This window comes from Sycon ciliatum, chromosome 1 (assembly GCF_964019385.1).
Source record: "Sycon ciliatum chromosome 1, ocSycCili1.1, whole genome shotgun sequence".
In the NCBI taxonomy this organism is placed as follows: Eukaryota; Metazoa; Porifera; class Calcarea; order Leucosolenida; family Sycettidae; genus Sycon; species Sycon ciliatum.
This window is the reverse complement of record NC_088643.1, coordinates 90463068-90488899: the sequence shown is the minus strand read 5'-3', so window position 1 is coordinate 90488899 and position 25832 is coordinate 90463068. Positions and strand designations below refer to the sequence as shown.

The 25832-nt window shown below is 46.0% G+C and overlaps 1 protein-coding gene and 1 long non-coding RNA gene across 2 annotated transcripts in view; both read right to left on the bottom strand.

Annotated features, from left to right (window-relative positions):
* Positions 1 to 21604, bottom strand: part of LOC135806387 (uncharacterized) — a 28928-nt gene extending 7324 nt beyond the window's left edge. The window contains exons 1-26 of the mRNA XM_065320563.1: positions 20991 to 21604; positions 18587 to 18815; positions 16346 to 16575; positions 15892 to 15923; positions 15423 to 15675; positions 15150 to 15190; positions 14501 to 14762; positions 13893 to 13933; positions 12536 to 12611; positions 11267 to 11823; positions 10670 to 10760; positions 10010 to 10059; positions 9074 to 9224; positions 8404 to 8643; positions 7876 to 8080; positions 7378 to 7463; positions 6571 to 6923; positions 5665 to 6306; positions 5090 to 5257; positions 4495 to 4593; positions 3659 to 3814; positions 2570 to 2752; positions 2006 to 2251; positions 1743 to 1851; positions 1338 to 1441; positions 446 to 823 (exon numbers count right to left, since the gene is read on the bottom strand). Of these exons, the coding sequence (XP_065176635.1) occupies positions 446 to 823; positions 1338 to 1441; positions 1743 to 1851; positions 2006 to 2251; positions 2570 to 2752; positions 3659 to 3814; positions 4495 to 4593; positions 5090 to 5257; positions 5665 to 6306; positions 6571 to 6923; positions 7378 to 7463; positions 7876 to 8080; positions 8404 to 8643; positions 9074 to 9224; positions 10010 to 10059; positions 10670 to 10760; positions 11267 to 11823; positions 12536 to 12611; positions 13893 to 13933; positions 14501 to 14762; positions 15150 to 15190; positions 15423 to 15675; positions 15892 to 15923; positions 16346 to 16575; positions 18587 to 18815; positions 20991 to 21225 (5217 nt within the window). The 5' untranslated portion in view covers positions 21226 to 21604. The remainder of the gene's footprint in view (positions 1 to 445; positions 824 to 1337; positions 1442 to 1742; positions 1852 to 2005; positions 2252 to 2569; positions 2753 to 3658; positions 3815 to 4494; positions 4594 to 5089; positions 5258 to 5664; positions 6307 to 6570; positions 6924 to 7377; positions 7464 to 7875; positions 8081 to 8403; positions 8644 to 9073; positions 9225 to 10009; positions 10060 to 10669; positions 10761 to 11266; positions 11824 to 12535; positions 12612 to 13892; positions 13934 to 14500; positions 14763 to 15149; positions 15191 to 15422; positions 15676 to 15891; positions 15924 to 16345; positions 16576 to 18586; positions 18816 to 20990) is intronic.
* Positions 21605 to 21854: 250 nt separating this feature from the next.
* LOC135806386 (uncharacterized) lies at positions 21855 to 23493 on the bottom strand. The gene is made up of 2 exons (XR_010551226.1): positions 23179 to 23493; positions 21855 to 23095 (listed from the first exon to the last, which is right to left on the bottom strand). It is a non-coding gene; the product is annotated as an uncharacterized LOC135806386 (long non-coding RNA).
* Positions 23494 to 25832: the final 2339 nt, after the last annotated feature.

Sequence of the window (25832 nt, the reverse complement as noted above, 5' to 3'; positions counted from 1 at the left end):
CTAGGGTCCACATACCCGAAGCTAGGGCCCATAACCCCAAGGCGAGAGAATGCGCAGTCCCACCAATCTGAAAAACGACAAAATACTTGTGATGTTCCAAGAAAACTGAGGCAAAAGCCAACATTTCTGGGACAAGCGTGGAATGTTTTGGGTAACCTGGTCAATCAATCATCTAGGTGCCGTATGCTCAATAAGTATGTCAGCATAGAGGTGTTTTGTACACAGTGGCATCGAAGGCACAGGTATGCCACTACACACAAAGCATACACACACACCGTGATGATATGATTCACATCACCTCTAACTGTATAACACAACACAGGTAGGGATTCACAAAGCACAGTCATGCAGAACTAGAGAGTGATTGGTCATGCAGCTAAACAATAACATTATACCATATTATTACACATGACTACAAGTAGTCATGTGCATGCAGTGATCTTACCAAGACATATTCCTTGCCGATGGTCTGTAGGTCAGTGGTGGACACATTGGATTGGTTGGCCGAGGACATGGAAGTGCTGCGTCTGAAGCGGTTCACTACAGGCGAGATATTGCCAAACTTTCCAACAACACGTGCCGAGAGAGATGGTGATGGAGAGACTTGGCTTGGCTCCACTGAAGTAGTAGCACTGCTCTGAGACGGCTGCAAATGAGCCAATGAGTCTTGCTTCTCCCCGCCTTCAGACTTGGGCAGGAAGTCTGACGGTGGCTGCTTGTGTGTCGAGAGGCATGTCAGAATAGTCCCTTGGTGCTTGGGAGCACGCAGTAACTTCCTCATCTCAGACACAGTGAGCGATTTGAGGATGGAGGCATTGTTCGCCTGCATGGGATACGGGAAAGCATGACATTGTATATATACTATAAAGAAGAGGCACCTGTGACGTGTGTTTGTCTGTGTGTCACGCTCAGGCCATGCTGCGGAGCAGCGCTGCCCTGAGCACGCGAAGCGTGCGAACAGTGTAGCTAGCGGCCGCAGAAGCACTGAGCACGCGAAGCGTGCGAATCGTGTAGCTAGCGTAAGCAGCCACAGAAGCACTGAGCACGCGAAGCGTGCGAATCGTGTAGCCACCACCACGTGCTGAGCACGTGTGCTGTTCATGTACTTGCTTCACCCGCATGCCACGTTCGGCCAGGCAACGCTGGCCGGGTGCTGCTAGTTGTTAATAACCAGACGTGAATACACTGCAAACTCTTGTGCTCTCACTTATACAGATTTCGGGTTCAATTTAATCATGACTACTATCCTGGCCTCCTGATTTAACAGCCGGGCCCGGTGCTAGTGGTACACATACATCTGTGTACACAAAGGATGGTACATCTGTGTATAAATTTACCGATATGATGATGTCCCCTCTCGAGAATATGCCTTGCTTTTCAGCAAGGCTGCCAGGACGAATGCCATTGATAAACGTTGCTTGCTCCAGTATGAGACCAAAATCTGGAGAGAGAGAGAGACGTGGATATCATCGCGGCGGAAATCATTCACAATTGTGGGTGACTTCCGCAAGTTGAAATTTACTACATGTACTCGGAATTCTCCACTGCCAACTACGAACCGGTCCCACATGCATCTGAATTTACCAAGTCCCTGTACTGTTTGATGTTGTTCATAAATACCAGTCTGATAGACATATTCAGATACACAGCGGATAATTTGCACCTGTCTTGCACAGGTGAGATCCTGCTCACTGGAGAGGTTCCACTCCAATCATACTATTTGCATTGTGCATCGCTCTTACCCTTCGTCTTTGGAGGAAACTGGAACGTGTAGACTTCAGGCTTGGTCTCAGGTGAAGTTGGGGCCTCTCCATGGGATGTTTCACCGCCAGAGAGCAATGTTGCTGTGTCCTGCCAAACAATGTGCAATGTTCCAGAACACCACCGTTAAGTCCAAGTGCTCAAGACCCAAAAAAACTAGATGCTGATAACAATCATGATGTATGAAAGTGTAGAGCACAGCATTGAATTTCTAAAATCAGAAGCGAAATGACTGAAGCCTCACCAGACTGCCTAGTGCTGAATCATCTGCAGATCGTCGACTGTCCATAGTTGGCCGACGCTGAGGGCGTCTTGACGGACTCGGCCCTTGAACCCCGGCTCTGTCGGACTTGGGACTGTGGGACCTTGCTGGAGCACTGCCGTCCACGCTTCTGATGATTGTTTGATGCTCTGGCAGGGCAGACTTGTCACTGCTCATCTTTGAATCCTGACTTTGTCTACCTTGCAGTTCACCAACTTGTTTGCGAGCCTAGAAAATCACGACAAACGTGTACGCAGGAAATTACAGTAGAATTTGCGGAAGACATCAAGAAATATTCTTTTTAAGTCACAAAGTACAGTGCAGGAGAAACCAACAAGGCAGACAAGGCTAAATGCCTTATTCTTCTACATTGAATACCTGAAGATCAATGCTGTTACACATATTGGCAAAACACCAAGCTCTCACAGCGCATTGATAGTCAATCCCAAAGTGTGCGCAGTGCATTGATAGTCAATCCCAAAGTGTGCGCAGTGCATTGATAGTCAAACCCAAAGTGTGCACGGGATGGAAATTACTGCAATGTACCTTGAACGAATCTTCAATCGCTTGGTCTTTTTCCAATCGAAGCGCTTCCAACTCATGACGAAGGGAATCACGCTCCTCCAGAGCCTTGTGATACTCGTCAATAGCCCAGTCGCGGTCACTCCTGGCCTTTTCCACATCAAAGTCCACATTGTGCAGCCGCTCCAGTAGGCTATCATGCTCCACCTGGGCACACCAAAGGTACACCAATAGAACGACACACTTGCTACTATACCAGTACATCATCATCATGTCACAATGTTAGTAGCCAAAGTACACGTGTGTTTATGCATTTTATTCTATTGATTTATTCTATTTATTCTCAAAGCATATGCAAGCAACGCTAACATGGGGAGCAGCCCCGGAGATGATGCTGATCAGTTACCTAGCCATGGCAAAATTACATGAAGAAAATGTGTTAGTCAAGCAGCAATAGTATTACTACTTCGAAGTACTATCACTAGTTGTGAAGTAATAATTACTTCAGCTGGTGTATAGTGTGATATGGTATGCTTTTCATGGAGATGATACACATGGTCTTCACCTAGCAATTGCATACTGTGGGTAGTTGCAGTGCTACACACCAGTGCAAAACAAGCAACTGACTACGAGAGTTGTTGTCTGCAGATTTGAGTCACAACTGCCTGGCATAGAAAGGTATTGAACATTAACTTCCAACAAACTAGGACATAAAACCCCCAAGAGTGTGCAACTCCAGTCTATGGGGTCTGCCACTGAGTGACAAACCCGTACATATTATCCAGTCTATGGGGTCTGCCACTGAGTGACAAACCCGTACATATTATTCGCACACCGTGTATGACAGACTATAGGTTTGTGCGCAGCCCTGCTTTGGATTCAACAGTCTCTGGTGGTTACTTTGCACTGTTTTCCAGTGTAACCTATTGTACCCTGTCAAGTGATGTGAAACTCTGTCTGTGTGGCAGCACTGGATAGAGGCTGTACAGGCAGGTGCACACTCTTGCGGGTTATATAGTACATGATTGTATTGATGCCATGAATAGATCTGAAAAACTGTAGTGGTAACGATAGGAATGTGTGGCACATACTACTAGCTATTGTAGTAGTTACCTTCATCTTGGAGTATTCATCCTCCACTTGTCGGTGCTCAGAGATTAGCTCTTCATGATAAGTTTTCAGCTCTTTTAATTGGTCAGCTGCATCTTCCTTCTCTTGCACATCCTCACTGTCTGGTGCAGAGAATTCTGTCCGTGTTGTTTCACCATCCTACACAATCATATACAAATACGCATGCACAAATGAATGCACAAATGCACACATGTACACCAAGGCAAAACTTGTAAGACACAAAGGGAAAGACTGCTAATAACTTTGGTGAGCTTCAACATCAACTGATGGCACAGTGTTCTCAAGTAATGAAGTTGCAACAAGCTTCTTCGCCAGTTGAGGTAGGTTTGGTGGAAGTCTCCATTGTTCCCTTCACTGCCAAGAAACTACTTTCTGAAGCTGACCTGACCCAGAACATCCCATGCTACCACGCTGGCGTACATAGAGAATGAAAAGGACACTACTAGTATGTGCGAACACACACAAAACAGGCGCGTACGAAAGGCTGGGAATTTGTGGCACAATCCTCTTTCGACAATCCAAAACAATGTTCAAATAGCTCAGTGACAACTTGCAAATTACAAATCTCACACATCACGACATGCATCCATTTGTCTTTGGAGACATCTACAACTTGAGTACATGTACATGCAAACTGAATGCATGAATGAGTAGTACACCATAATACAGAAATGGAATACAGAAAGTTCAGAAACACACGCACCCCCCACCCCCACCCACACACACAGCACAGAGTACCTTCCCATTATGACTGGCTGTTCCACAACAAGTCACAAAGTACAAATGTATAAATGCAAACAGCCTCCTTTATCACAAACCTCATCAGGAAGAGCTGGACTGTGTTTCGGCAACAGGGTCATATTTTGCTGGAGCCATATGCCGCGTCTGATAGCTGACTCGCTCTCTCGTTGTGCAATCTGAGCATGAATAGAATTCCATATACCATGGCAATAAATACAACCATGGAAAGATCATGTGGGTGAGGAAAAGAGAACACCAAACACGGAAAGCTAGGTCAAAGCTTCTTGTACACCAGCCATATACATTTGCATGATCCGTACACTATTTACTTGAAAAGCCATGGAACAAAACATGTTTCTGAATCGACTCTGCTCGTCGCACTGTTGTGATGGCACTTGTATGGTTTACTGTCAAAGTATGTGTGACGAAGCAACCCATGTAAACGTAGATAAGGAATACGCGGTGTGCTGCCTTAAGTTCCTTGGGAATCTCTGACTTCATGAGACTAGAGACTAGCCAACCACAGTGGGCAATGTCGGCGCACTAATTACCAACCACTCAAACTAACCCAATAACCCAATAAACAGAATGAACAGCTCTAGTAATAGTAACTGTTAATCAATGGTCCGTTATACGTGCAGATGTTGGCACAGCACTGAGCAATTGGCATACCTTGAGTTCCTGTGTCAGATCATCTCGGTCCTGCGAAACTGCATGGAGCTCGGCTTTCGTGTTGCGCAATTCATCGGCCATGGAATAGTGCATGTCCTGCAGGTTCTGCAGATCCCGTGTTTTCAGCTCACTCTGCTTCATAGTATTCTCCAACAAATCAAGCTGACTCTGTGCAGTGACAATGTACACAACATACACAGTACACACACATATAACAAACGTCAACAACACATTTCAGGGTTTGTATTCGTATTGCAGCTCGAATGCCTCTGGCGCATTACCATAAGGATATCACAGACACTATCCCTTTGGATCAAAGGCATCAAGTCACTTCTGAAGCTGTGGCAGATGAGTAGATACGACCAACCAGGCCAAACATAAAAGTGGTTGAAGATCAAACAACCCTAACAGTGGTAAAGGCTGTATTCATGCTATTAAACCTGGTGTTGTGATCTAAAGGTGGAGCGCCAATCATTGTCAGTAGAGAGCACAATAAAGCATGGACAGAGTGCATACGTATACATGTAACAGCCATTCCCTATGCAGACAATGCTTGGCTAAGTAGCAGGCAATACCTTCATTCCCTCTTGCATCTCCACTGAGGCCTGAAGTGAGGTTTTCAGCTGCTGACATTCGCCTTCAAGACGTTGCTTTTCATCTTCATGCTTCTTTGCCACACTTGCCCAGTCAACATGGCTGACGTTCCCATCCTGAGCATCACTGCTAAATGAATTTTGATGTGTAGGATGAGCGGTTTCTGCTTTGCCTGCATCTACGATTGCCAGCGCCTCATCACGTTGCCGCATTGCATCCACGTAAAGCGACTGGTACTTTTCCGCATCGCGGCGCCAGCGGCGGCTCTCGTTCTTGGCCACAACCATGGCTTTGATGGCTTCGTCGCGTCTTTGCGAGACTTGTTCACACTGCTCTTTGAGCAGAGATGTAGCACACTGCATACCCAGTGTCTGCATGCTTGCTGCCTGGTAGCCACCATTCAACTCATGCAGTTCCCTGCCAAGAGAGGAGTTCTCTACGAGCAGGTCGCGGTTTTGCTGCTGAAGCTGGTTGACTAACTCTTTGTCACTGGCTGACTCTGCTGGCTCTGCAGCAGCGCCCGTAGTAGAATCAGTGGTGCCTTGAAGTAATGGCACTGCCACTGACACATCAGGCAGCCTGGAGAATGCTGATGAACTATCTGGCATAGGCACATCTGATAGCTATACCACAGAATAGGACCACATGTAGAGAAAAAAAGGCAACTAAAATTACTTCTACAGCATAGACACACAATACAATGCTACAACTAAGACATAGAATACCGAAACCGAATTATCCAATGCATCATCAGCAGGCCTGTAAATATGCATTCGAATCCCTTTTACAACAATTCTGGTTGAAATGAGTAAGACACTAGTACTCTACTGAGTCATATCAGGAAGTGCCAAGAGACAGACTGGTAGTTTTACAACTCTGGAACTCACCGCTTTCCTGCCCATGGGATAACTCAATGGCTTCAGATGAGTGCTGATAATTGGCCTGTCAGCATCTGAGGCAGCGGGTGTCGTTTCGCGGCTCTGAGTGCTTGAAAATTCTGCCGATTGCTGTGATGTGGACTCGTCGTGAAGTGAGACTTCTGCTGAGCTGCGCCGCTTGCCCATCTTGTACTCCTGGACTGGAAGGTCAGGCTCGGAGTTCTCATCATCAGCTGAATTGCCACCAAAACTGGCAGCATCAGCAACAACAGGCAAGTTTCCTGTCGCAGAGTCCGACGTAGATGATGCCTGCTTGCTAATCCGTAACTGGTTCAAAGCCGTGCATATGGATGCTACGCAGTCTGAGCATAGAAGACAGTAGCAGTAGACAATCCATTGAATACAGTCAGCAGTCTCAGTACACAGCCAATGCAGACAAGACACGAGGGCACTTTCCTAGGCTCCACAAGATCATACTGAAACGGAAACATAACATTACCAAAGTGATCAGCTCTGGGCAGATGACATTCTCTTTGACTGATAGAAACTGATAGCAAAACGAAACTGCGCTTCGTTCTAACACTTGGAGTTTCCGTGACCCTAAACTGAGATCTTACAAATAGAAACACAACCTGCTTTCTGTGACGACAGGTATCATTTATCTTCAATGTGGACAAAGTCACACATTCAACTGATCCACTGCCACGAATGCAGCAGCACAGCCATGACTAATAGCGCAGTTGGTAAGGACTGTAGAACACTGCGGCAACTTACTAGCAGCAGCAGATGATGGACATTCCAGCAAATCAAACTTACTAGCAGCAGCAGATGATGGACACTCCAGCAAATCAAAAGGATCCAGTGTGCTTGAACCCTCCTGACCGGAACGCTCTCGCTCATACCTAATACACACAAGATGTCACATACATAATGGACACAATACTCATACCTAACCGTACATACACAATGACCTACGAAAAGTCAAGTCCATGGGATATCCTTTTCAGTGTTCCATCGGGAAACGTTCAAGACATTTTAAAAGTACTAGGCTGCTGCGTGAAGCATGGCATGTCTGCTACTACAATCATAGTAGTGCATACGTCCACTCGTTATATTTCCTTCCTAATGGCGCTATGACTGCTTCACTCAGTTCATTGCTATGATCTCACACAGGACTTCCCTGATCAGTCTCTAAAACACCCAGATGAGAAGGGAACAAAGAGCTTCGGCATCAACAAAACCTAATTATGAACGATGTTATGAAAGCTTGGATACCTCCCTCACTGTGACAAGAAAAAATGAATCGTGACATACCGAGTTTGCAAGGCAACCAAGCAGTTGGACAGTTGTTTGAATCCACGCTCCTTTGCAACGTCCTTCAGACACTTCCCGTCAGAGAACACTTCTGTCAAAGCAAACTCCGCAGCAGGTAGTTGAAGAAGAAGGCGAACCAATGGCCGGGCATCCAGCTGCACTGCCATGTGTAGCAGCTGGCAATAACGCTGGTACTGTGCACCCACTGCCATGTAAAAAGAAAAAAAGTGGTAGAAAAGAGATGAACCGCATTACAAAGATAGTCCGAAGATAATTCATGTTTAGGTGTTTAAGAAGAGAATGCTATTCTTACTGAAGCTGTTATCACCTACCATACTGGAAATTGCCGTACAATACAAATAAACTGACAAATAGTACCACACATACAGAAAATCTTGTTGAGAAACCATCAAAGCGAGGTTCAGAATATGGCTCAAAAGCTCAGCTTGCCTGCCAGGTGTCTACAACACAATACAACTACTTAGTACATCGTACAAGTCTACAACACAATACAATGTGGTCACTTACCATTGCCCTGGTTGAACATCTGGGAATTGCCCATACCAGCTCCAGTGTTACCGTGCATGCCGGCAGCCTGATGATGCATGAACGTGCCAAACAACTCATGGAAACTGTGCAATTCCGTGATATCGCCATCAAAGTAAGTGGGAGTTATTCTTGGCTCCCCGATGTACTCAAAGGACAGTTTGAAGACGCTTTCCTGCGGGAACTTAATGTAGACCATCACAGTTTCGACACGACAATGTGCTGGTGGAATAGCAGAACAGAGAAGAATGCAGCACATTGTGGCAATAAAAAGCTTGCATATTAGAAGCACACAACACATGCGCTGTGTTTGTATTCAACCAGCATAGCGTACATAGCTATGTACATAGCATTGTACATAGCATTGTACATAGCATTGCACATAGCATTGCACATAGCATTGTACATAGCATTGTACATAGCATTGTACATAGCATTGTACATAGCATTGTACATAGCATTGTACATAGCATTGTACATAGCATTGTACATAGCATAGCGTACATAGTGTAATAATGAAAGCGAAGTACTATCTTGAAGTACTATTCTGCAGCCTCTTGCAGATGTGATTCCAAGATGTGATTCAAAGATGTGATTCCAAGATGTGATTCCAAGATGTGATGGAAATGCTTGCACGCAAGTGTAGACTTACGAGGTATGATGCCGACAACAGTGTACGGATTGTCTCGTTGCATTTGGACAGACACAGAGGTCTGACTCCGCTCCGAGATGAATTGAACAATAACCGGGCCATCCAGGATGGGTTCGGTGCCGCACTTGATGATTAGGAATTGCTCACCGCCCTGAACAAACAGATAATTATACGTGAAAAACTGTTGTGAGCCAACGAACAGTCACAATTCACTTCAAGAAAAACCATCAGTGTCATGAAGTAGGGATCTATCTAGAGACTACCTCACGACATGGGTATTGTGCTAGCTCACTATGTGGGCGCCAGGAGAAGACACATACTAGTCTAGTATTAGCTGGCTACTGGCTACTATACAAATCGTTGGTCAAGTTTCAAGTTTCAGTATCATAAAACGAATACACAAATCACTTCATTAACATACACTGTGTATTGCTCCCTACACGCTTTTCTAGCCAGCTCAAGTTTATTTGCCACTGTTTATTTCTCACTTGACTGATTCCTGGCAGCCATCCAGAGCACACAAGAAGCCCACTGAACATTCAATTCGGCAAACCTGCGAGAAAGGTCCGGTCCCTGCTCAATACACAGTGTTTGGGGAATTCGCCCAATATCACCTGATGTTGAGCAGGCACCGAAGTCACTATCAATATCTGTCTGGTGAGATGGTATCGGTACCTCTTCATTTGATGAAGTGAATAAAATATCGATGTTGTCTGATGATTGGTTTTTGCCATGAAACTCTGAGTGACAACGAAACAGCCCTATTTTACTTCCTTTTGTGTACCTCTCGCTTACTACGCTCTGCCCATTCCAGGCATTTGAGCACTATCGCAGGTTAAGGCGCACTGCCTCTGTGAATAAAATATCATTAATTTTCGTCATGACAGGCTTATCCAGAAGATATCTACCAAGCAGCAGCAGCAGCAGGTCACTTACACTAATCGTGCTCTTGTTAGGACATATCTTGCTATACGTATCGCCCATACCTTGGTGATGTCACAATAGGCACACATAGGCACACATACACACGCGCGCGCACGCACACACACACACACACACAAACATGCATTGCAAGCCAAGCCTGCTGCTGAGTACATTTCTTGATCTTTCTTTTCCCAACATACTAGTAGTACAATTAGAAGTTGATGTACCCAACACAGCAGCATGATCCAGAGAAACAATGAGTTTGTGAACAAATGATGAATATAGCGACCATCAGTTGACAAACTCATCTCTTCCCTGACTTAGCACCACGCTCCGTGTATCACTAGACTAGAACCATATCCTGGTAACTAACGGCTCATGGCTGGCTGAGTAGTATGACAGGCAACAAGGGCACAACCAGTTTAGTGTGAGCAACCGGCCGGCTTCACGATGATGGCTGTGTAAACAATACGAGCTCCGAGTAATACAGACCACTGAGTAAGGATCTTTCAACCAGCAAAACATCCAAAGGTCAACTAATCAGAACTACTTTCACCCACACCAGTAATAGATCAGCAGAGAACAAGCATTTCACTTTCAAGTTAATGGGAATAAGATATCAAGTCCATACAGTATAACTGAAGTCAAGTACAATGCAGTGCAGCAGCTCACCTGCTGTATTGCTGGAGCCAGGTGATGCAGTGAAACCCATGTGCATTCCACGTGAAGCCGCGGCAGTTGCATGCGCATCCCTGTCCGGCATCTGGATGAGGACGAAAGAGTGGTAAGAAAACCGAGGCACTGTTTTTTAACAGCTTCGATGTCTGATTTAATGTAACGTTTCAACTTGTACAGCACTCAAGCATGTACTGATAGTGAAGACAGTAGCTATATAATACAATACAAGTAGCTATTATCGCGCACACTTTCACTGGTCACCCCGGTGCCAGTTCTTCATGCATACCCCATGTTGGATATCTACCAATGGACGCAATTGCATTTCTCTGTAGTCTGGCAATTGCCTTGTGCATGAACGTCAGAGCTACATCTTAGTCTCTTTGTGCATTTGTTCTGGTGTTTCAAGCTCTACACTACCAAGTGTAGAGCACTCTTTGCATACTTTGGTGAACCCTTTGATGACCCGAGGCTTCCTGATGGGATCAGCTTCAATGTGTGCTACTCTATTCAATGTGTGCTACTCTATTCAATGTGTGCTACTCTATTCAATGTGCTCGTAGTCAGGAGATACATACAGTGATGATGGCATACCATTGGTGAAGCTGTGGGTGGAACTGCGAAGTTACCCCCATCAGCATGGATTCCAGCAGACTGATCAAACGTAGGCAACATGCCATGGCCAGGGACTTGCTGATTTGATCGGCCAGGGTAAGCACCTCCCTGCTGCTGCTGCTGCTGCTGCTGCTGTTCAGGAAAGTTCAGTCCATTCTGCCGCATGACTGTAGATGCTTGTTGTAGTTGCAGTGTTTGCTGTTGCATTGCTGCAGCGTATGCTCCCTGCATCTCAGCACTGGCAGCATGTCCACGGGTTTGCTGTTGGAAAAGTGAACTCTGCTGCTGCTGTTGACGGCGCGTTTGCTCGTTGAGCTGCTGAAGCTGCATAGCCTGTATTTGTTGTTCTTGAGAAATCCTAGCCTGTCGCACCTGCATAGCCTGGATCTGCTGCTCATGAGAAATCCTAGCCTGCACATGTTGCTGCTGCTGCTGCTGCTGCTGAAGTATCTGTGCATTGTCGTTGCCACCACCGCCTGCTGATAGATCAGGAGCAAGGTCAGCCGCATGCTCTCCCGGAACAGCAGGTGACTCAGCTGCGATGTGGCCGGTTATCATGTACAAAACAAGAAAATAGCAAGACAACGGCGGCAAGAGCAGCAGCAGCAGCAGCAGCAGCAGCAGCAGCAGCAGCAACAACAACAACAACAACAACAACAACAACAACAACAACAACAACAACAACAACAACAACAACAACAACAACAACAACAACAACAACAGCAGCAGCAGCAGCAGCAGCAGCAGCAGCAGCAGCAGCAGCAGCAGCAGAAGCACCACCAACAATAACGTGTCAAAAATCAACAGCAGCAACAGCAACAGCAACTTGTCAATCATTCGCTTGTGGAATGTGCACAGTTGGGGCCGGCTTGAGGAACTTCGCTAGAATAGAGTCAGTGCTCAATGCAACAGGTTGCAGAGTGATCTGCACAAATCTCCTGTGTGTTTGTGGAAAATGCTTGGTTTGTACAGCTGAACAAGGAAACCCCAGTCTTTTCCAGTTACACAACTGGTAGGCCAGGGTGCTTATGCTGAGTTGTCCGGGCTTTGACGACGCAGTTGGGCAAAACAAGTGTTTGGGCGATGTCCATGAGTGCTTGACTCAAGGCTATCAGTATCATGTTCCACAGCTCGATAGAGAGATGCTGAGCTAATTATCCGGTCATTCATGCAATGCAATACACATACTTGTATGTTTGTGTTCGTACCCCCCCCCCCCCCTCCCCACACGTCAGTGCAATCACTCACCGTAGTCAGGAAACTCCATATCCATGGCTTCCGGGCGAACAAGAGGAATGTTCGCTACGTTCACAGAACTAGCCGCCTACAAGCACAGTGCAGACATTCATGACCATGCTTAAATGATGACTTCACAACCAGGCCAGCTCACCTCTACAGCACTCCTACCTCGAGGGAAAATAATTGGATACAAAGGAAGGGGAGAAGAGGTGAAGATCCAAATGAAAATGAACCAGGACAATTATTGATAGAAACACAACCAATCGACAACCAATGGACACCGATTCGTTTTGAGAAGAAAAACACGTTTTTCTCCAGAATTCATCGGCGAGTACTTTTGACTATTTCTGGTAGATGAAATAGAATGAACAAAGCAGCTCATGGTAGCAGAAAATACAGCTACTACGGGTGTGAAAAGCAGTAGCAAGGCTGGAGCCAGAAAATGCAAAGAATTGCACGTCACCATCGGCACCAACATGCCCTACTGCTAACCCGCGGCGTGGGCGTCCACTACCTGCGAGTGTCTCTCTTGCCCTGCTGCTAAGCCTTGGCGTGGGCGTCCACTACCTGCGAGTGTCTCTCTTGCCCTACTGCTAAGCCTTGGCATGGGCGTCCACTACCTGCGAGTGTCTCTCTTGACACATCCACGGTAACCAGCATGGATAGCCTAACTAGAACAACTGTGTACCCCGGAGGAGTAAACGGCTGCGCTTGAAGACGGTCGCAGTCTCTGAACGAACTATCAGCAACATCAGCTGTGTCAATGGAACCGACAATGCAACGGGACCTGGACCACCTGTTGGTGAGACTGAGCTGATGACATCAGTACTATCTAATATAAGTATCAATGTGCCATTGCCACGTGGCCATTCTGATCGTCATTTGAAGGTACTAGAATCTGTTTATATTCACACCTAGCAGCCCAACCTCTGCAGGCAGAAGCTGAACATTGCCTCGCTGTATTTGTTCAAGTCACACCTTGCTCCTCTTTGTAGTGTGTGGACCTATACTAGTGTGCTGTGTGTGTGTTTTGCTTGACCGCGTGCCGTTCTTTGCATCATTTTTCTGGCTCCAGCCTTGCTACTGCTTTTCACACCCGTAGTAGCTTTATTTTCTGCTACCATGAGCTGCTTCGTTCATTCTCTATCATCTACCAGAAATAGTCAGAAGTAGTCATTGATGAATTCTGGAGAAATACGTTTTGTCAAAATGAAACGGTGTCCGTTGGTTGTGGAGTGGTTGTGTTTCTATCAATAATTTTTATCTGGTCTCCGACAAGAATAATAACCAGGCACAATATAAATTAAACTACAGTAGTGCTTCTACTCGTGATAGCCATCAGAAAACACTGAGGAGGGCAACTTACATGGATATTGGGATTCATTTCTCGTTTCAGCATAGCAAGAACTGCACAAGGGCAAGAGCAAAGATCAGAGAACACAGGAGTTTAAGATCAGTAAATACACAAGGAATGTATTAACCTGCTGGGATGACGACTACGCCATAGTTTAGTGGTAGAGAATCACTGGCCATAAGCAAGGGTCCCTGGTTCAAATCCTAGTGGTGGCAGTCAATTTTTCAGACTTTCCCCATTTTCAACTCCTTCAACCTTATGTAGCACGCAATTGTAATCTACCTCGTTTACGATGGCAGAACTTCATACCGCGTGACATATCAACACGTCCTGGTTAGGCATGCCAGATGTTAGCACAGCTGCCCGGTGGTCATGTTGCACTGTTTGCTGCTGTAATGTACATCGAATATGCAGTGTGCTACAAAACCCTGCCACCGTATCTCTGAATAGGGGATACACACTGGTAGCTGCACACTCTGGGGACTGTGATCTCTGCTGCTAGAGTGGTGCATGTAAGTACATACACGTGACGGGTACTGCCATGTGGCGTACACGTTGCTTTACTAGTACTTTGTAATGTTATGTATCGTCAGAGATAAGTTTGTTCCAGTGTCACTCACGTTCCTCGCTGAACTCTTCCGTCGCACCTTCCTGCTCAGGCACACCCATCGCATGTAGCTTCAGTGTAGCAATGGAATCAGAGTCCTTGATGCGATCATTATCGACAAGCTCATTGAAGAGCAGGACATGCTCACTGTTATTCTGCTGTGGTTGTTCATGATTTTGCACATCCATACTTTGGGTGTCCGAACTTCTTGAGCCATAGCCGGTCTCAATTGGCGGGCTGTTTGCCGCCTCGGAGAATGGCTGAAAGAAGCTCTCCTGCAGTGGAGAACACACACACAGCAGACCAGTGTCAGTCAGCCGGCAGGAACAGCGAGCTCCAAAACTAGCAGCAGCCACCTTCTTCCAATATCACTGCCAAAGTCGCACCATCTTAGATTATGTTTTGGTTTCAAACATGCAGCACGGAATTCAAACACGCAGCATGGAATTGTTAAAACTCGTCGGTTTTCATCACTTGAAAACACAAAAGACGGCACATTGTTAAGAAGCAATGGATGTGGGGGATGTCCCACTTTTAGGCTACTACAAATATCGTACAGTATGCATTACTCCCATTCCAATATGTAGAGAACATTATTATAGGTAAGGGTATGATGTGATGGCATTGCCTGATTCAGGATGAATAGCTTTGTAGAAACATACCTCACTAGCTCCAGCCACTGATGGAGGAGAGGAGCATGAACCTGCAGAAACAGAAACACGCACGCACACACAGTGGCAAACCACTATCAATATTAATTACCTCATCAAAGGCATCAGCATAATTTCTTGGCATACGCACATGGCATATGCACATGCCGGTAGTAGTTGTATGCATGTCTCCCCTCCCCCCTCCCCTCCCCATCAGCTTCAGTCGCAGGGTGTGTGTGTGTGTGTGTGTGTGTGTGTGTGTGTGTGTGTGTGTGTTGCACTCACCAGGAGGATCCGGCAACATTGGAGATGCTGGAGCAAGATTCGATGGTGTTCCAGGTGATGCTGAAACCGTAGATTGGGCAGGCGCCACAATCGGACTCAGAGATTGCTCCCCCTTCGGCATTTTGGTTTTCTTCTTTTTGTACGAAGCACCTTTGGGAGTGCTCCCCTTGGACTTTTCTGTGTCCTTCTTCAGGAAATCACATGGCATCATTCGCTTGGGCTTTTGACTCTGCTCATCTGAAGAGCCGGTGTCCTTGAAGTAATCAAAAGCACAGCGACAGAGCACAGTCAGACATCACGGACAACAAAGAGCACAGCAAATACATGTGCACTGGGATTCATGTTACCATGAGGAATGAAGAGACGCCTGGCGCTCCTCACATGAAGCAGGTTAGCGCAGGGCAGAGGAATGGATTGCCAAGAGGAAAGCCAAGAGGACAAACATAGTGCTGTTCTGGCGGTGACCTACCTCCATCGGACTCTCGGCCAACCTTCTGACATCTAAAAGTAGAAAGAGAGAATGGGCAACCGTGAATAGGAAATTGTCAAAATGGGCACAACCGTGAATAGGAAATTGTCAGTCTTGACAATGGGCAACCGTGAATAGGAAATTGTCAGTCTTGACAATGGGCAACCGTAAATAGGAAATTGTCAGTCTTGACAATGCAGTGAAAACTGCAACGACGCTATGCAGTAAGCTGCACCGTCTCCTTTGACATTGCACAACATTTTCATCAATACGCCACACGAATGATCACAATCATTATGACATTCCGCAGTGCCAAACTGCTAGGCAACTGCTCCATGCCGGTCATGCATGCGACTCTCACCGAGTTACAACCTGTTAGGAGCCTCTGTGACTCGACCAGCACTGGACAAGACATACCACTGCACAAAGTACCAGTAACGTTAGGTGAACTTACCAGCAAGGTTTTCGGAACTCGCAACGAACACTCGTTTCAGGTACTGAGTGCCTTCTTTCAGTGCTTCAAGTCTGATCTCCTGGATTTCGGGGAAAGCCCTGGGCAGCCCTTTCTTCAGGATACTGGTGGCATCAGAGATTTCAGACCCTCGCTCCTTCTGATCAAACCATTCCTTTGCTATCGCCGGCCAACTGTTCAGTTCAAATTTTCCGATCGTGATGTCAATCCATCTGCAAACAAAAACCAAGTCAGATCAATAGCAACTATTTCTGCCAATAAACATACGAAAATTGCAATACAAGGCCCAGCTGATGTCGAAAAAACAATAGTTGTTGTGACAAGAGGTTCAGTCATAAGTAAAGTACCATTTCAAGTCAGCAGTCGGTATCAAGCGTTATCTTTCAGGCATTGTGGTAGTTGACGTGCGTTGAATAGAGATGATAATTATTATATCACCACCAGGACTCGAACCAGGGACCTTCGCTTGAGGCCAGTGATGCCTCTAACTACTGGGCTATGGTGTAACGTTGATACGTTCATTATGTTTTAGTCATATTTCACCTTCATGCTGTTTTTGACCGGCTGCGCTAAATTTCATTTCACACCTGCTGCAACTCATGATTTTGTTTTGCCTATGTAGCTGGTGTGTTTGACATTTTCCATTATTCCCCGTATTAATCCATGATGAGAAGGGAACGAAAACATTCAGTTAAGAAAAATTGGCTCTACTAGACTGGTGTGGGTCGCGGCGATGTATCCAATGCTTTCGACGAAAAGATCTTAACAGTAACTGTTCTACAGTCAGACCTCGCTTATCCGGCGTTCTTTTATCCGGATCCCTCGCCATCCGGAAGAACATCGTTGGTTACCGATTTTCAGCATATGTCATGTACACATACAGTATGTGTGTTCGATTATCCGGTTCCCTCGCCTATCCGGATATTTTTTGTGGAAAACGGATGTGTGCGGTTAAGCGAGGTCTGACTGTATATCTAGTCAGTTTCAAAAAGATTAGCAATCCTGGCGATCGCCCGGGGAGTTTGCCGTCTTACCGTATGCGCGCTCGAGAGCTGGCTGGAAAAACTCACTGTGAACTCGAAGAAATAATCCGCGCGAAAGCATGAAAAATGACAACTCACTCACGTCAGTACATGTACGTCTGGTTTACAACAAACGAGTTCTTCCTCGTATCGATATGGAGTCAGAGAGGACATGTCGAAAGTGTGGTAAATGCTGATGAGCGGGATGGGTCCCAATTCGTTTCGTGCCCAATTTCTTTGAGCTGCGATGCAATTTACTCTCACGATGTGACGAAAATGACATCGACATTCGACACCGACTCATTCCCAAGGCCATGACTTGGCAAAGCTATCCGTGTGGCTTCGACGACATTTAGAGAAAAGCAGACACCTGTGAAAGCTGATAGAAGACGGCGTTGACTCCTAAATTCAAATAAATAATTTAATTGGCGATCTTGAAATAACAAAATAATTCTCAAAGAGAAATCGATCGATCGATGTGCCGTTGTATTCAACAACAACACGTAGCTACAGCGCAATGACTTCCGTGTTCACTCACACCGTTTCAGTGTTGTGGGTGTGTTCACATGGCATGAACCAGTCAAGTGTCCGTAAGTTCGGCAGGAAACGCGATCTCCAACAACAACAAGTCGTTTGGCGCAGCCACCTTCTTTGGCTTGTAGGCTGTACTTTTTGTACCAGCGTGATCACATGGCAAAACAATGAAAAAAAAGTTTGACTTGAAGATAGTTTGGGATTTGAACTCACAACTTCATGGTCAGCAGACAGCATTCATAACCACAAGGCCAAAAAGGAAAGGATAAATCGTGGGTTTTGATAACAAATCGATACTGACATCCAGGGCAAATTGTAAACCATGGGAAAAGGCCGGAAACCTGGCCGAAATTCTAACTCCTTAACGGCTGGTCCAATTGTTCCGAAACCGTCACAGAACAATTTGCCGTGTCCTAACAAGCCATTCTATGTAGTTTGTTGTCCAAATTTCCCTTATCTTCATACTTTTTAAGACCAAAACCTGATTGCTAATCTTTTTGATATGGACTATAAGTGTCTAGAGGGAACTCAGAACTTAGCATGTTCTATCCGACCTATGAGATCGCAGCAGAGAGCTGAATCATAGTGACTTTGATACAACTATTACAAATTCATACATTACAATGTGATGGCAGCTATGATTGCCGGCCTGTTACAGCTGACTTACTTTGCATGGTTGCCTGTGTGAAGGTGCTCCACAATGAACTGAGCTAATCGAGCACGTCGCCGAGAAACTGACCATCTTGACCAGCCGATTTTCCACTCATCTTCGGAGATAATACGTGCCTGGTGAGTGCCTGCAACTATATCAGGACTTGCAGCACCCGGGCTCTTGCTTTGCTCTTCAACTTCCATCCCTGCACAGTCATTGCCCAGAGAGAGGGTGTCCTCTTCATCTGTACCGCACAGTGTACAGATGCCAGCAGAGTCAACACACACACGAGTGCAAGTCACAGTGTACAGATGCCAGCAGAGTCAACACACACACACACACACACACACACACACACACACACACGAGTGCAGGTCAACGTGTAGCTGGCTGGAAGCACACGCGCTACCAGCACAGCGTGTGATAACCCTTGCCAACTTACTACGCTGGTCACCAAGCCGAAACGAATGTCAAAGTGATAATATTAATGATAGGATATTATTAAGTGGTTCAACAGCTATAGCCCACCATGGTCAGCTGTGTTTTCTGTCTGCTATACACCCGTAACTATTACAGTGAAACCTGTCTAAGGCGACCCCTGAAGGGACGAGAAAAAGTGGTCGCCGTGGCCAGGTGGTCTTCTTATCCAGGTTTAGTGGGTCACGTGACCGTATCCACATGTGATACATTATTTTGATCAGTGCACCACAGTGCACACACCTATGCTACTCTAGCACGACTCACGTGCCTGGGGTCCTCAGACCTGTCAAGTGTCGTGCATGCACCATGTACATCTACACTTCCTGCACTGATGTGTAGATTTACCATGCAATGCGTACATTTACATGCACTAGCACTGTGCAACGCGGTCGCGGGTGGGTGGTCGTCGGTCGCGTTGAGCAAGTGGTCGCCTTATCCGAGCTGTTTTGAATGTGAATGCGTCCGTGACAAGGAAAAGTGGTCGCCATGGTCGAGTGGTCGCCATATCCGAGTGGTCGCCATTACAGGTTTTACTGTACATGCCTTGATCGGCTTGAGGATAATGGCTTCAGGCTACAGATGCAGGAAAGTCAGTCTGACATCCACTCAAACCTGAAATTGTTTGTGTTTAGTAGATAACACGAGGGTAATAGCGCAGTCTTGTACATGTATACCCAAACTCTACTCCGGCATAACAGTCGTATGATAATAATGCAGTATACATTAGTACAGGTGGAATCCTGATAATTCGAACCTCAAAATGCCAGGAAAAAACTTCTAATTATCCGGACATTCTAATTATCCAAACATGAACCCACAACACAATAATGTATGTCAAAATGCTCTCATGGTCACGCAGAGTTGCGCTATGGACCTTAGACACAGATTTCACGGATACTGAACTGACCAGCACAGCCTGCTCAAGCAAACTGAACTGACCAGTACAGTGTACAGTGAACTTCGAATTACAGTTTGCTAACGAGGTTCGAATTATCAGAAATGTTTATGTGGGAATCGTATTGATAGAAATCGGTCCTGGAAAAACTTCTAATTAAGCGGTATGTTCGAATTAAGCCATATTCGAATGATCAGGATTCCACCTGTATACATTATTCTTATGTATACAGTACTACTGCATTACTTATTAGTGCTTGGGTTGTGCCTCAACACAATGACTACAGTGTGGGGGTTTTAACTTTTTTTTAAACTTGTTATCATACATTTACTTGTAAACATGCTCACAAGGAGGTCAGACAGTGTTCCATAATCTATCCACGGTTGACCCAAAGTTTCAATGGGGGAATCGAGGAGAAATACGTGAAGGGACAGCATGATAGAAACAGTGCTGTACATGTAGCTGTATAGCTGTACTGCTGTACCCTGGTCTACATCCAACCAATGCCACACTGTTTCACCAGGGGCTATTTGCAATTGCATAATTATGCTGTCCAGGCCGCATCCACCCAGCTTTCCACTACAGGATTTGATCTTGGAGATGAAATCACAATCTGAAAACTCTGGGGACGAATCCTGTACTGCTCTCTCACCCATCTACTGCGCGGAGCACTCGTACATTTCAGTAGTGCTGCGCATTTGGCCCACTTCCGACGTACATGTAGGACGTCCGTTATGCCGCTGTGTGCAGCCCATGAAATGGAACAAGACAAAATTGATTAGAGGTGTTTCCGGACTCAAGAGATAGCGATGAAGCCCCTCGAAACAGTAACACTGAAGGCTAGAAGTAAACAACCCTGACTGGGACCGATTTCAGTTATCATCAACCTTTTTTTATAAAGACAGAAGAAGTCATGATCGACCTGGGCGGTCCCAGCCTACCACCGAACATCAAGGCGCACAATGCCGATGGAATTCCGGGAATGAATAGTGTTATCAGTCCGGTGTGAGTTAGTTTGTTGTGCTTACGACAGTAGCTGCATACCTTGACTAAATTGAGTTCCAGAATCCATGGATCTGGAATCCGGACAGATATTTGCTCCGTCAAACGCTCCGCAGTTCGTGGACGATACGGCTGAGGGTGAAGATGATGGTTTGGCACGGGCAATAGCAACACCGAAGGCAGATTTGGCCACGCCGTCAGCAGCTAGCGTGGACGAGCATGCCGCCGACGCAGCAGCCCACTGCTGCTCACCTGTAACTGTGGTTTTGCCAGACATCACTCGGTCTCAGTCTCGTGCTCGCACGCACATCCGTTACGAAAGGAACACAAAACTGCTTGGTCCGTTCTCACAGCTCAGCCACGTTGATGTCCAGAGCAGTCCACAAACGGACGAATTCCGCGAACGCTCGTACTCGGACACGATACCGCCCACGCGTCCGCTCCGCATCAGGCGGAGCGAACCCCTGCCCTCAAGCAGACGACCACGAATACGACCAGCCTCGTGAACAATAATTGTTTTGGGTTCACTTCAAGCCAGAGAACACACATAAACACCTCATACAGAACCAAGAAGAAGGTCAAGACATTCGCAAAAGCAAAACTACAAAATGAACCAGAACTAACTACAGCATGTCACATTACTGACATGCACCGGACTGTCTCCATCACCACCTCGTGCCAACAACGCCAACAACACCTAGCTAGACTCATACTAGTCATACTAAAATTACTTGAGTCATGCATAGTGATACTGCATGCACTGACATAGTCATACACAGCATACTTGTGTTCAGTGAATGGGCATCTTCGCGCAGTTCGCGGCCCATGCTAGCTATGGCCAGACAGTATAATTAGGGAGTTCAGGCAAAAAAATCAAATTCAGAATTCCCAGGAAAATTCTGTTGGAAATCGAATAAGCACGTCTTTCAAGAGCACACAGAAAATTTCATGTGAAAATCTCAAAGCAAACCTGAGATACAGTCATTTCAATTGTGGTGCCAATCATCATAGAATTGTGTTGAATTGTATGTAAACGTGTATAGCACGCATGGCACAAACTGACAAACGGACCCAGGGGAAGTTGACCAGGGGACATAGTGACAAAAACAAAAAGTTCGCTGAAAAGAGCCCAAATGACAGGCCTATATGATAAGCAATAATGTACAAACATTTCTATGTACAACAACTACCTGACGGCACGTCGCCGTGTATTGTTTCCATGGCAACCCCTAGCAACATTGCAGAAACGCAACGAAACATATCAATGATGACAATATGGAGTGAAAACGTTGCACAAGCGTGGTAAAACAAAAATGGAATGTAGGTTAACAGTGTTAACGGGAAATTCTAGCATTGTTACCATAGCAACGGAACAGGAAAAAAGTGAAGAGAACAGTTGGAAGAGGGGAAGACACAAAAAAGACAATAAAAACAGTCAACACAATAACCACAAACTTGTCTTGACCATGTCTTTGACCATGTCTTTGGAAAATAAAATTATTCATTTTCAACGCGGAGCCGTTTTGCTGTTGGCTCCAGCTCGCAATCTACATTGTCAGCCGAGGTGGTGGTGTTGGCGGCTGGCTCTGACGAAGCTGCTCGCTGACTGTCCACATCAGCCGGACTGGTGGTGTAAGTGGTTGGCTCCAGGGGAGTTGCGTGCTGACTGCCTGCAACATGAGCCGAGCTGCTGGTGTGGCCGGTTGGGTCAAGCGGAGTTGCTTCCTGACGCTCACCTGACTCCGACTGGCCGGATGATGGAGAGGGTAGTATAAAGGGCTCAGCCAGTAGGACAGCAATCTGATCGCTGGCTTTGTCCTTCAGCAGCCTTGCTCGACGTTGCTGCAGAGAACGGACTCTAGAGGCAAACGTGCCAACAGCAATATCTTTGGTACTGGAACCTATCAGAGAACCAGTCCATTTCAACATATCGTTGAACGAAAACTTCGAGGCATTTTTGAATGTAAGTAGCTCCAGAACGACATCGTTGGTGACAGGAAAATCACTCGTCTTCAAACAGGTAAGAGCTTCGTCTGATTTCAACGCATTTCTCAGTTTGCTTGAATAAATACCAAGCCTCCGACATGCAGGTCCAGGGCTATTCTCCTCCTCATCGGCCATGAAGAATTCAAATATTCAAATTCTCGCTGTAGAGAAATACAGAGCAGACAAATATTCCTTACCGCCTGGAACCGCTGCAAACTAGATGAAGAAAGACGATCGTTCTTACCTAATTTTGGGACGAGGAACACGATGGAAGAATCACCGTCCGTCAACGCTCAAAGGAACAACATCAAAATCGCGTTCAAAGTTTTACGGCAAGACGTGGGAAGTCCCATCTCACGACTGTGACCTCGAGTGAGACACCAAACGAAAGCTAAAAATCTCCTCTGTCAAATGGCTGTCATCTCCTTCTTCAACAAACTACAAGTCTAAAAAAAAATCAATATTTCCACGTGGCACATTTTTGTGCCATGCTCACGTCATAAATGCATGCATGACGCGTGACGAAGATTTTTCACCGTGCTGTCACGTGACTGAACTCCCTAGTATAATTATGGAGTAGGGTCGGTAAGGAATACAGTCATGTAGATCTACAGTCAGTAGTATGTAGATCTACTGTCTGTAGTCTCCACAAAACGGTATCACTCAGATCATCTGGCCTAGCCTAGCTGGCCTAGCTAGCTGGTGCACTGCCACTGAGTGCCAGTCTACCACTGTACTAACTAGATACATGTAGTGCCACACTGGCACTGCACTAGTACTAGTAGATCTACGTAGCAGGTCTACAAATACAATGTAGTGTAGTACTACCGGTAGTAGTACTAGTAGTATAGTGTAGTACCTAGACTACGTGTAGGCTAGCGCCTAGACGCTAGAGCTAGAGGAGATCTTAGATCATCTACCAAACTCAAGCCAAGGCAAAGTCAGTAATGTCAAGACTCAAGACTTGACGTCCAGTGTCAGAGAAAAACACTGGATGCCAAGTCTGTACTCCATGATCCATCTACACGACTACAGCCTCTCTCTGGTCTCTCTGGTCATGTAGTTCGGGGAGATTACCTAGAGCCTGAGGAATGGTAACTAAAATTAAGTTATTTCGGTATGTCATGTCAGTCATACTGTGGATAAGCAGACAGTCAGAGTAAAAACAATGGCCAGTGCAGTCACTGTGGTTGGTACCAGGGAGCCTTACACATACTAGTATAATCATTATGGTCACAGGTTTATAGGGCTCCCTGGTTGGTACATGAATCATGATGCAGCAGGTTGTATACTCTTTGCTGATGCCGTGATCATGGTGATGGCACTGTTTAGTGTTTACTGTAAAACCGGAAAGTTTAACGACCAAAAGGTTTCGATGGACTTCTCGTGTGCTCTGGATGGCAGTCGTGAGTCAGTCAAGTGAGAATTCAAGTCGGCAGGAAAACTGCGAGCTCCCATGTAGGGAGCCACACACACTTCCCCTACTATCGCCGAAGTCGCACCAACCTCTTCTTTTCACAAAAAGTTTAACGTTTTTTGTAATTTTGGCATGATAACGTGCAGAAACGATGGCTATCTGGCCACCCAGCTGTATGCACATCTTACACAGGCATCTAAAACCGGGTTCGCGATAACGTTTCTTCAAAATTAATAACGAAAAAAAGGCCGTTTCGGTTAAAACGTTAGACTTTCCGGTTTTACAGTACTCCAGGTTAGTCCAGCCCATAGGCATAGCTAGTTCACCATTTCCCAGGGGTGTAGCAGCCGGTCCGGCCAAAGGTCCGGAGTCCGGACCACTTTTTTGCCCAGAAATGCCCAGAATGCAGGATTTTGCACCCTAATTTCAACATTTTCCCAGGGGACCCCCATCCGACCGATCCGCGGACCACCTCCAACGGCGGTGCTACGCCTGTTTCCCTAATATTGCCACATTCTTTTTCCGGAATTCCAGTGCAGGCACTAGTACTGGATAGCCTAGCCCAGAGGCAGAGAGTCTTTTTTTCAGCTACATGTACATACAATTGTGCTGAGTCACTACTAAGCAACAGTGTAGAATGGCATTGTACCAGTGGCACTGGTCTTACTGTATCACTAGTCTGGGCACTGAGTCCACTGACTGTATGGTGATGGGGCAGCCGGCATAGGCAGGGGAATGATGTATGAGAGGCACCACCAAACTGACTGAAGGATGACTACTAGTACTACAAAAACTAAAAACACTGTCATGTGTTGTGATTGCGAAGTGGAGACCACTTGAACAGTCACCTATTACTTTCACACTGAAACTCTATGATCTAGCCTAGCCAGGCCAGGGTCTAGAAAGGTTCACTGACATTGTCAATGGTGAGAAGAAGCAGCAGCTCAAGCACTTTGAAGAAGTGGGTATGCAACTAATCTATTGGTAGTATTACAATTTGCTAGTACTTCGTACCCGGGGGGGACCATGGCGGCCAGGCCTATTAGTACTCCACTTACCCCAGGGACTGCTAGTACACTCTACAGTCAATTTTGATTTTTCTTCAGACTTTTTTGAGTTTTTCCCTTTTCAACATCCTCAACTGCTGAATATTGGCAGTACATGTACTGATTGTCAAAATGTCAAAAAAACAACAGCACTACGTGTATTTCATCTGCACATTTGACCATGTTAGCATGTTAGCATGGGTCCATGCAGACCCTCCCCTCCTTCGCAACAACGGGAGTTCTTCTTATCCATATTGTGGTATTGTTTATTCTTCTTTATTTCCACTTTTGTATACCCAGTGACTACCCAGTGATTTATCCAATAGAGTTACGAATGCTAGCTCTTCTAAAGCGAAAGTTTGTTTTATTAGTGTTCTTCCCTGAACCGTCCACCTCTCTCCACACTGCACTCTTGGCCCACATACAACACCATAC